The sequence below is a fragment of the Balaenoptera acutorostrata genome, chromosome 11, assembly GCF_949987535.1.
Source record: "Balaenoptera acutorostrata chromosome 11, mBalAcu1.1, whole genome shotgun sequence".
Taxonomy (NCBI): domain Eukaryota; kingdom Metazoa; phylum Chordata; class Mammalia; order Artiodactyla; family Balaenopteridae; genus Balaenoptera; species Balaenoptera acutorostrata.
The window spans coordinates 30,004,428-30,016,905 of NC_080074.1; the positions used below are offsets into that span (position 1 = coordinate 30,004,428).

At 40.7% G+C, this 12,478-nt stretch overlaps 1 protein-coding gene across 1 annotated transcript; it reads left to right on the plus strand.

Annotated features, from left to right (window-relative positions):
* Positions 1–6,493: 6,493 nt before the first annotated feature.
* Positions 6,494–7,672, plus strand: CCER1 (coiled-coil glutamate rich protein 1). Its single transcript, XM_007198668.3, has one exon. The coding sequence runs from the start codon at positions 6,494–6,496 to the stop codon at positions 7,670–7,672; it is 1,179 nt and encodes a 392-aa protein (XP_007198730.3).
* The last annotated feature ends 4,806 nt before the right edge of the window (positions 7,673–12,478 follow it).

Genomic DNA, 12,478 nt, shown 5'->3' on the forward strand with positions numbered 1-12,478 from the left:
GAGCAAAACTAAAAGAAAATATTTCACAGATATTCTTATATATCACATGTAATTTGCAAGTTTTAGGGACTTATATTCTCTATAATTTTAAATTAATCATACAATAAAAATTAAAAATTAACATTTTAGGTATATTGCCAAGATTTAAATGTTTTTAATTAAAGTTTTCTTTTTTTTCACTAAAGCATGTTTCTTTTTTCAAATTCATTAAAGAAAATGAAGAAAAGAATAAAAATATTTGAAAATTATAATGGCTTTGTGGAAAAATATTCATTATAATCACAACGTGCAAATAACCACAATAATACACATAGCTTCAGTATTTGAAAAATATTTTATCATCTTAAAGACCTGCCAACTCATTTTAGACCTTTCCTAAACTGACTAGTTACTTGGCATATTTCTGTGCCTGTGAAAAAAATAAAATATACAAAATGGAAAACATAAACAATGATATGAAAATCACAGTAGGGAAGAAGTTGAGGAGTACCTTCTAGAAAAAGTTGGTCTTTCTGAAATGTATGATAATAATACAGGCACTTGCTTAAAAACTGAAAGATAACAAAAGAGTATACAATGAAATGTGAGTTTCCTTCCAGCAGCAAACCCTAAGCTCCACTCCTTAGAAGTAGTCAATGGTTTCTTGCACACTTTTATCAAGTTTTCCATAAGAAACAAAAACTTGCACATAAATAATTTCCCCTTTTTTACAGAAAAGTGTATGCGCTTGCTACATGTATATATATACCACCAATATGTATGTATCAGTACATGTAAACATGGATTTTTAAGCACGAAAGATAATCACTATTCTGCACCTTGCTTGTTTCACTTAAAAATATTTCTTGGTGATTTTTGTCAGATCAGCACATACAGCTCTACTGATTCTGAACAACACATATCAGCCCATTACATGGAGGTACATTGTTATAATAGGAGCCAATTCTTGGACACAAAATACATACCAGGCATCTACTAAGGTGTTCTGCATGTATTAATTCACAACATCTTAGGAGCTGGAGATAGTAATGACTATTCCAAGTCACAGATCAGAGACAGAGCTTAAATAATTTGCCCTGGATTAAGGGCTGACTCCAAAGGCCTATCCTATTCCACCCCACTGTCCCGCCTCAAATACTATGAATGTGACTTTTCCCTGTTTTATAATACAAGAAAGTGGTGTACAGGCTGGACAGAGAAGTTGTTATGAACTGAATGTTTACCCCCAGAATTCATACGTGGAAGCTCTAACCCTCAATGTGATGGTGCTTGGAGGTGGGGCCTTTGGAAGTTTAATTAGGGTTAGATGAGGTCATGAGATAGGGCCCTCATGATGGGATTTGTGCTCTTATAAGAAAAGGAAGGAAAAGAGATTACTCTGTGTGTGTGTTTGTGTGTGTGTGCGTGTTTATGTATGTGCACATGCACTAAGGAAAAGCCATGTGAGGACATAATGAGAAGTCAGCCATGTGCAAGCCAGGGAGAGAGCTCCCATTAGAAACCGAATCAGCTGAGACTTTGATCTTGGACATCCTAGCCTCCAAAACTCTAAAACTGATCCCTGATTAAATACAATCCTTTTTTTTAATGACAACGTTTTTTTCTTTATGAATTTGCTACACACATTTACTTTTCTCTAAATATTACAGGTTATTTTCCAAAAGGGAGGACACTGCATTTTATTGCCCCGTATTACAGTGTACTTTAAAACTATTTATAAGCAAACATTTCCATTTAAAATTCCTAAGTAATTCTTACTGGATACACAGGTTTTTCAGATGACAGGCCTAAAATGTGTTGTGTTAATCCTCTGAAAACCCTGAGTTATTATAGGGTTAGTAATATTTTCAAAGGACGATAGCAAATAATACCTACACATAGTACTATTACGAGTGTAAAATTCACATCCTTACTTCTCTTTAAATCTGTAGCAACACCGTCTTTGTAGTTATCTCATTACAAAGTTAATTTTCTCTTCCTAATTTACTTAAATAATATGAGAATTCATAAATGTTTCAAAAATACTGCAGTGGTATTCCCTGATGCACAACATGCCTCACCAATTTGCAAACTAACCCCACAACTTCCCAAATTATGAAGAGAAAGCAAAGAGTAATTTTAAATCCCTTTTTTCTCACTTTCAAAAAGTCAGAAAGGCTTAATACCTTGTATTTAGCCTCTGGAACTGCTAGATGGTTTTAAATTACATGATTATATTCACGGTGGAAAAAGGCAGGTTTTTGAGAGTGCATAAAATGAGTTCTATTGACATTATTTTTCGTACAACATAGCAATGCATTGGTTACAAAGATAAATCTGAAATACTTGTTGTATTTCATTTCTCTGACAAATGTATCAGGTATATCCAACTTTTCTCTAAAGAATTTTATTTACAAGTTTAATTAGCTGAGGTTTGAGTTCCAAAAGCCAGTCAAAAAATACTAAACTCTAATAAATATACCCAATGCCACCACACTAGAATAAATAATAATTAATATTGGCAACCTGGAGTAATTTAAATAAGGTATTCGTGATCAAATATATTTATAAAGGGTCTAACTTCACATAGTTTCTTTCAAATAAGGACTTTCACTGACTGAATTTTGAACGAGTTACTACTGCCATCAAGTGTTAGGATTCATTCTTTTCAAGTCACCCAAATGCACAAAAATCAACACCAAGACTGCAGTGTTTTCAACTTAACAACATAATGCTCTGAATAACATAAAGCATAGCAAAACCAATGTTGTCACATGGCACTTATCAGAATTTCAAAATGCAACAATATCATTAAAATCTCCCAAATAAAGTTGTAACTAGTTAATATGAAGGACATATTTTACTGCATTGACTTGAAACATGTGGCAAACAGACTCTAAGTTGATCCCCAATGATTTCCTGCCTCTTGGTGTTCATGCCTTTGTGTAACCCTCTCTCCTTGAGTGCTGGTAGGACCTGGGCCTTGCTTCTAACCAATAGGATATGGCAAAGGTGATGGATGTCACAAAAGTCAAGCTCCGTGATTATGATACACACGTGTGTGTGTGTGTGTGTGTGTGTGTGTGTGTGTGTATTCATTGTGCTAGGAAGCACTAAGGAGATGCTCTCGGCTGGCTTGATGGGGTGAGCAGTCATGCTGAGGAAGCCCATGGAAGGGAACTGTGGGCAGCTGCTAGAACCACTGCTGTCCTCGAGGACCTGCAGGTTGCCTCGAAACCTGAAGGCTTCCTTCAGCCAACACACAGCTAAAGGGTACGGCCCTCAGCTATACAGCCACAAGGAAACAAATCTGCCAAGAACATGAATAATCTTGGGAGCAGATTTTCCCGAATTGAGCTGCAGGATGAGAACCCAAACGGCCAAATGCTTTGACCACAGCCCTGGTAAGACCCTGAGCAGAGGACACAACTAAGCTGTTCCAGGATCCTTGGAAACTCTGAGATAACAAATGTATGTTGTTTTAAGTAACTAAGTTTGTGGGAACTTTTTATGTAGCAATATAAATGAATACAATATATAAAAACACGGTGTGTTATATTTTAATGTTGAATCAAAATAATTCATTTTGCAGTATTTAAAGAGTATGGGTCAATTTTAAAAGTCTTTAAAATTTCTTAGTTGCATTTCTGACGGTGGTGTTTAACATGTTCTGGTGCTAATTTTCTTGGGTGATTTACCAGTACATGAACAATCTGTATTATAATGTCAATCTATTGAAAAAACCAATAATCATAAATTGTAATTTGCTGCTTCTCTTAAGAAAGAGTAGCACAAGACAAACCTGCATTAATGGTTTTTTAATAGGGAGGATGAATATGAAAGATATATATCTCACCATGAAAAAAGTGTATAAAGCCAGTATTATTGGTATAAAGTTCACATCAACTGTTCAAAAAAATGATGTCCTTAATTACCTGTGAGTTAACCGTTTTTTAAAAAAAGAAGAAATTGATGGGAATTCCACTAAGCAACATGTTCAATTTCTAAAGCTCTTAATTAAAACTCAATATCATATACCAAGTATATTCTTAGAAAAATAAATCTGAATTATCACCATTCCGTTTCAAGTTAAGCAGATCAGAGGCTGAGGCCAAGCGTGTGAGTCTCCATCCAAAAAGAGACATTGGAGGCTAAAAATGTCAGCATTCTGCACTTTGAGTCAAGCAGGCTTGTCTCCTCAGCAAACCACAGAGCAAATGAACTTGAATGATGCCTGTGGAATCTATAGGTCCCACAGCAAAGGGTGGAGGGCTGAACCAAGAATCCATGTACTGTTCTCAATTTTCAAGCAGGAAGGCATAAATGACCTTTGCAAGCATCAGGGCTTCCCCTAATTTTGCTTCTCTATCATTCAATGGAAGCTTGTATGGACTCAGGTTCCCAGTGGGCAGTGTCCCATTTTTGCACAATTCCACTCAACACAGGAAGGTGATAAGGAGACATACTCAGTAGTCTTCTGTAGGATCAAGGTTGGTAGCACTTTCTTGATGTCTCTCAAAAGTGGGACAAGAAAAGGACACAAGGATGGGGATGTCTATTTTTGCATCAGGCACAGGGTGAGTTATCTTTACGTATACTGTATCAATTTCTTTACAAGTCCTAAAGCATGTAAATATGATAATGATGATAGTTCAGTTACTGAGTGCTCACAGGGTACCTGTGCTAAGTGCTTTAATCAGTACCTTACTTAATCCTTAACATAACTCTTTGGAACAGGCACTATAACTATACCCATGGTATGGGTAAGGAACTGGAGGCTTCCAGAGGTTAACTGGTGAGTTGAAGTTGAAACACCTCTACTTTTAAATAGACCTTGTTTTTTAGAGCAGTTTTAGATTCACAGCAAAACTGAGAAGAAGGTACAGAGATTCCTCATACACTCTCTCCCTCGACTCATACAGAGCTTCCTCCATGATAAACATCCTCCACCAGAGTGGTACCTTTGTTAATAACGAACCTACATTGACACATCATTATCACCAAAAGTCCATAGTTTACATTAGGGGTCACTCTTGATGTTGTACATTCTACAGATTTGGATAAACGTATAATGACTTGTACCCACCATATAGTATCATTCAGGGTAGGCTTTTGTCTATTTAAATCAAAGCCCATATTCTTAACCTTAATACTATAAAGGCTCCCAAGGTACCACACTGTCTGGTTAACAAAAGGAAAAATGTAATTGGCATACTAGCATTCTTAGGTACAAACCCACGGTATACATCCTGGTAATGTTTAATCAACGGACATATGTTTTGCATATGTTACAATTAGTAAACTGCTTGTCCATACAGATTCCTTGTACTCATCACCAGAGTGCTATTTAAGGTGCTTGGGCCGTGTAGTATAGTAATCTCATTGACAATTTGGACTCTGAGGTCAAACAGGCTCAGCTTTAAATACTAGCCCTGAAATTCATCAGTCCCACTGCCTTAGGTAGATTAATTTCGTTTCCTAATCTATGAGATGTGGTAACAATGCCTACCTCCCTGAGTAGGTGTGAGGATTATGTGCCATGAGCCCACCTGCGCGCAGTAAGCACACGCAATAAACGTTTGCCGTCTTGTTTCAGGTACGTTGACACAGAGCTCCTAGGATTTAGAAGAGTGGGCACAGACCACAAGGTAAGGAGTGGGGCCCAGTTTTCTGACTCCAAGGGCTTTTCTCTTTAACCCCTGGGCCACCCCAAAGGTGTAGGATATTGTTTTTCGATACACAAATTCTTCCCCAACCCCCGCCTCTGGGTTCAGCCGAAGGTCCATCTTCTACAACCTCGCACCTCCAGGTGGTTTAAGGGTTCAAATAAACTGCCTCAACCGTTTCCTAACGTGGGCAGCACAAACCCAGCCTCCCGCCCCTCGCCACCTCCCTCAAAAACTGCGTCACAAGCCCCCTGCGAATGTTCATGGGCAACCTCGTTCTGGGCGTAACCCCAACTCCACGCCCAGGGAGAACGACCTCAAGCCCAATTGGCTGTCTCCCGGGGCAACCAAGGATGCGGTGGCGCGCGGGGTCCCTGGCCAGTATTTAAAGGCTGCCGTTACCCACCCTGCCTCAGTCTAGCCAGGACGGTGACGGTGAAGCACCTGGGTTGAGAGGGAGCAGCAAGGTAACGCGCAACCCCTGCCTCTCCCGTCCCCAGCCCGAGCCTCCAGTGAGGCGGGGGTGTGTGGGACCCGGGAGCGGGTCTCACTGCGCGTCGCCCACCAGCAGCTTCCTCCCCCACCATCCTTACCCAGCCCCAGTCCCACCCAAACTCACCTGGACGAGACAACCCGGGTGCCAAGGGTCAGAGATTACGTGGAAGAACGATCGAGCGAGCAGAGAAGAGGGGTCCTTTTGGAGAGAAAGGCGTGATCCCAGCGGCAGGCACGTGGTGCTGCGCAGAGAGGAGAGAGAGACACGAGGCTCTTCCGACCGTCAGATCTGGCCAAACTTGACGGCAGCTTCTAGGACGCTTCCGTTTAGACCTCTCGGAGCTCCCTGAATCATGACCCAGCCCCTCGATAGCAAAGAGGATCCTCTTAACCTGGGCCGCGGGGGGGCGTCCTCTGCCCCATTAAGCACCTGGTCTTCCTGCCATCGAAGGCGCAGGGCCGCTCCGGTTTACAGGTGGTGGCATCGCTATGGTCCCAAGGCCGAGTATGAGCCCCCAAGGAAACAGCCGAAGCAACAGCACGGCTCAGGACGTTGGTTCCAGCCACCCAGACGTCCCTCTTGGGCCGTGTATTCTAACTGGGGGCGCTGGGGAGGACCCTGGCACCCACCTCCGGAGGGATTCCGGAAGCCCCCTGGCCGGGTGCAAGTGATCCAGGTGTACGGCCTGCACCCATTCTGCCTTTGCTGCTGCTCCTGCTGGCGCGGGCCCTGGAACCCCGGCTGGGCGAGGCCCCCGGGCAGGAAGAAGCACTGGGGCCGCCGGGGCCGCGGCCTGCGCCGCGACCCTCGCCGCTCCTTCCAGAGGAGCCCTTCAGAGGATCTGAGCACGCTGCTGCGGCCGGTCAACCTGTCCAGGTGGCGGGTACCCGGCCTGCGGGCGCCGCGGAACACCACCCAGTTCATCATGAACCAGATCTACGAGGATATGCGGCAGCAGGAGGCGCTGCGCGCGCAGCAGGCCCAGGCGGGCGGCACCGCGTCCCCGGCCGGCTCCTTCGGAAACGATGCGCCCCCCAGCGGTGGCGAGGAAGACGCGGAGCTGCGGGAAACTTTGTACAGCTTTGGGCAGAATCCTTCTCTAGCCTTCAGTCCTGACCCGGATGGGGAAAACCAGTCTCCAAACCCACAGCTGGTAGAGGAAGAGGAGAAAAACGATGACGATGAGGAGGAGGGGTGTGACGAGGAGGAGTGTGATGGCAAGGGGTTGGAGAGCGAGGAGGAGGATGCAGAGGCAGAGGCCAAGGGTGAAGAGGAGGTAGAAGAGTCCGACTCTGCGGAGGAGGGGGAGGAGGAGGAAGAGGAGGGGCCGCAAGAGGAAGAGGAGGGGCTGCAGGAGGATGAGCGGAGGGAGGAAGAGAATCGTTTGCCTCTGGAAATGCCTTTATCGATCCTCGTGGGGGCGGAAGAAGAGAGAGAGAACTTTATAAATTGTACTAATTTAAACCCAAAACAGATAATTCCCAAAGTGCCACAGGAAGCTCTCCTCATGGTACAGGACATTAACTGTTAGACATCAGGAAAGGGACTGAGGAATGAGATGCAACTGATGTGAGGCTAAAATGAATTAGCAACTTATTAAAAAAAGAGTTCCATTAATAAACATATCTATGTAAACCCCTTCTTTGGCCATTATAAAACGTTTAAAAATTGGTGTGTTTGTGTATGACTATGAGTGAGGGAGGGGGAGCTTTCAAATATAATTTAACTGGAAACGATTAAAGGCCAAATATTCATTACTACAGTTTGAATAGTTTCATTTGGTGTTTTCCCCTCTAGATGCTTGAGGTTTTTGGGTTTTGTTTTTAAATTCTGGCAATGCTGAAAATGTTTCTTTTTATAACAGATTTATACATTCCATGCCTAAGAAGCATGTGCCGTGTCTATTGAATGTCCATCAGTGCTCTTAACATGATAGCTGAAACCTTTTTAAAACGCCTATTTTAATATTTTTTTTCTTGTAGTTTTTCCACCTTCAGAGTTCATTTTTGAGGGTTGTATCTTGGTAACCCCATTTGCAGTCTCTTGTGGCATCGCTCATTTATATTCCTTGTTCCACAGTGCTATGGATCTTCCTCAGAAGAACGTGAAGTTGCTTCTGTGGAACTGGTTATCTGCCATGGCCTCAACAATCCATAAATCCACGAATGGAGAGGATTCCCCGTGGTCGGAAGTCAACTTACACACCTAGTTAAAATCCAAGGAAACTGCAAACAGTGGAACATAGCTTAGATTTTGAAGCCTTGTTCCTGGATATATTCCTTGTCATAAATTCACAGGAATAATAAAAATAGTTTTTGCAGAATGGATTTTTTTTTAAGATGATTGGCATTTTGGGGGTGGAATATCTTTTTATAAAATTTCTTTCCCAGTTGTCTTCCTTATAAACGAGAGTAAACCAAATATGTTTAAGCGCAAGCCTGCGTGAGCTGGTTTCTAATGTCTAAACAATTACCTATGGAGAATTCATCACTCGAAATAACGACTTTTATTCAAACATTTTTAGGAAGTAATACCCTTCTTCTTGGACCCTTAATACTCATAACTTAATAAAGGTTCCAGCCATAGCATATTTCCAGAATATCCTTAGATGAAAAATTTGAGCCCCACTTCTCAAAAATTACATCTTTTGACAAACTGTACTTCTAAGTATAGTTTGAACCATAATTTAGTATTTAGTGAAGAGAAGACTCTAGGGTGATATCTTGCCTGGATGCTGATTTTATTGCAGCTTTCACGGGTGATAAGCTTAAACTGTTAAAAAATAAATAATAAAATAAAGTGTTGAATGAAACTGCTTCTCACTTCTTATTTTTTAAATATCAGACCTCTTATTCAGCAATACTTCAGTGGCCAACAGGATGAACATAAGAAGAAAAACTCACACAAACATTGTGGGATTTTTAAAATCACACCAAACCCTCCAAACTACAGCAGTGAATAACCAAACATTTATTATACTCTTAAGAAATCACTGTTTTCTACAAGATGCAATTTTTGAGTGACCTATAAAAGTAGTATAAAACTGACCACCCATTATGCATTTCTAATGCACAGGGGGAAACCAAGAATCCTGCTGCTGATATTGATCAATAAATCCTTACAAGCCATAGTCCCAAAATACTTTACCCAAGATCCTCAATCACTAAGTTCTCATTAAAGAAACACTTTCATTCAGGACTGAATTTCTTCACAGTCATATCAGGACAATCCTCAAGTTATTCTTATAAAAGATTCCACTTTTACATTACAAAATTCAGCACACACTAACTGCCTCCACATACACAAGACATTACCCAGTAGTCATTGGAAGAGATGCAAATATGAGCAGTGCCTCAAGAGTTTCGTTCAGGAACCATTATTTAACAAATAATTATGGAACTACTAGGGGCCAAGCACAGTGAATAGTGATAAGGATACAGTGGTGAGTAAGCAAAATCCCCACTCTCATGCTGCTTGTAGTTTAGTTGAAAGGACAGACACTAAATGAAGTTAGACAAATTAGTCATTGCAAGGGTTCTAAAGGCAACACACTACTATGAAAGGATATATGACAAGGGAACCCAAGAGTGAAGCTGGGGATGTTTACTGTGGGCAGAGGGAGCCTTGAGGCTAAAGGCCGCTGAGAGCTGGGAGGAGCTTGGTGCCTTTGAGGAACTGAGGACAGAAGGACAACAGCGTCCTGAAGGAGTGGCCAATGAGAAGTGAGAGTGGTAGGCAGAAGCCATATTACCTGCTCATTTCTGCACTATCCATATCTTCTGAATAGACACCAGCAAAAAATTAATGAAAGGAGAAAACAATTAGTCATTGATGATTCTCTACCTGAACTCATTTTTTTTTTATTGGCCAGATACTGTGACAGTCCCCTTACTAACCCTGAAGGCTGATGTGAAGTGATTAAATCAAGTCGGGGGATGGGAGGGTTAGACATCCCAGTACACCTATTACACTTTTCAGAGACCTACCCACCCACTACCATGTAGTGACAGGGTCCTAGGCATTGCTGCTCAGCATGACTGGGGCTCCCTGGAGATGCTCCACACCGCCTGATGATGATTCAGGAGTATCAGTGTTACTATGGCTCAGAATAAACCCCGTCTTTAGCTTCAGAGGTAAGTATGCTTGAAGAAAATTCACAATTTTTAAAAAATTCTCATTCTCAAAATCATTTCAAACTTGAGTGGACACAATGCTAATGAGGTGTCACTTAGCCATGTCTTTCAAGAATGGAAGTATTATTTCCTTTGTCAACTGTCGGAAAAATAACTTAATAAATCATAAATATATTTAGAAGGCCTAGGTTTGCTGTCTCTTCTCAGGTGTTTTTACGTGAGAGATTCTGGTATTTTCCTTTCCAGTGACTGACAGCGTTTCTTGATTTATCTTCATTACTTTGTCTCCACAGTAACTTAAAGGGATTTTTTTTTTTCTGTGAAAATATTAGTCTTCTAAGGATGGTAAATACACTTGACATTTAGAGATTAACTCTGAATTCTGAGTATGGTTTCATAAAATTTTATAACATCTGCATACGAGGACAAGAGTTATTCCAACATATTTAGTTCCATGAAAATAAACACAAGAGGTTAAATAACCCAGCTATACCAAACCCACAGAGTCTGGGAAGAATATGATATGAATATCACCCCTTAGGTGGTCTTGGGGTGAGGGAGTAAATAGGATGAGAAAATAGCTTCTTCAGTTTAATTCTGATTTTAACAGCATAATAAAATGATATATGTGGCTAAATTGTTTGTATTTTTACAGGTTCAAATTAACGTAATCACAATTGAAAATTACTCTTAATATTAATGCTTCTGAATCATTTTGGCCTTGATTATCTGTATATTTAAAGCAAAATCAGAATATGGCTGTATCTTAGCTGTTTCAGTATTAACATTTTTCTACATCTATTTAACTTTCAGCCAGTTAATGGAACATAGCTCGACCTCAGGGTCAGCTGATGGAAGAGAAGAGTTTGGGCATCTGTATGTTGTCACTGCTGCCTGAGAGCGGCGGTGGTAGTCTTGGGTCTCTGTTTCCTCAGACATAGTTGTCCTACCTTATTACCACTCACAACGATTGTGAAGACCAAATAACCAAATATTTAGGAACGACTTCACTATATACTGTTAAATCACTGTTACTGTACACAAAACTACATTTTATCATCAAAGCCACCATCTCAATTTCTTTTATTTATGTATTTATTTTATTTTTTCCTTTTTTAAATCGTTCTATTTTATATCGGAGTCTAGTTGATTAACAATGTTGTGTTAGTTTCAGGTGTACAGCAAAGTGATTCAGTTATACATATACATGTATCTATTCTTTTTCAAATTCTTTTCCCATTTAGGTTGTTACATAATATTGAGTAGAATTCCCTGTGCTATACAGTAGGCCCTTGTTGGTTATCCATTTTAAATAGAGCAGTACACACATGTCAATCCCAAACTCCCTAACTATCCCTCCCCCCACCCTTCCCCCCCGGTAGCCATAAATTCGTCTCTAAGTCTGTGAGTCTGTTTCTTTTTCGTAAATAAGTTCATTTGTATAACTTTTTTTTTTTTGTTCATTTGTATAACTTTTTTTTCAGATTCCACATATAAGTGATATAAGATATTTCTCTTTCTGGGACTTACTTCACTCAGTATGACAATCTCTAGGTCCATCCATGTTGCTGCAAATGGCATTATTCACAGCAATATTTTTTTCGATCCATCTCTCGGAGTAATGGAAATAAAAATAAACAAATGGCGCTCAGAAGCTTTTGTACAGCAAAGGAAACCATAAACACAATGAAAAGACAACCCACAGAATGGGAGAAAATATTTGCTAATGATGTGACCGACAAGGGTTTAGTCTCCAAAATTTACATCATCTCAATTTCTGAACATTAGGTCAGTCTCGATCCATTAACAAGGCTCAGGAAACCTCATCTCATTGTAGTTTTGTTGGACTGAGATATCTAGATATTATAGTTGTTACTAACTGAACTAAGCACGAACCAGCTTGTCCTGGAAATTCGGTTTTGATTTCTGGTAAAAAAAAAAAAAAGTGTGCAAATGCAGTGCCCTGGCGCCTTGATATTGAAGCTGCGGTCCATGGACCAGCGTTAGGGGCATCACCTGACAGCTTGTTAGAAATGCCGATCGCTCAGACCTACTGAATTAGAATCTGCTTTGTATAAAGACGTCTAAGTGATGTGCATACACCTTAAAAACCTAGAAGCTCTGTGGGGTTTTGATCCATCGTAGAGCCCTCTTGGGAATTTAATGATTGAGACTGTGGCTTATGGGTTCAAAACTTCTGTTAT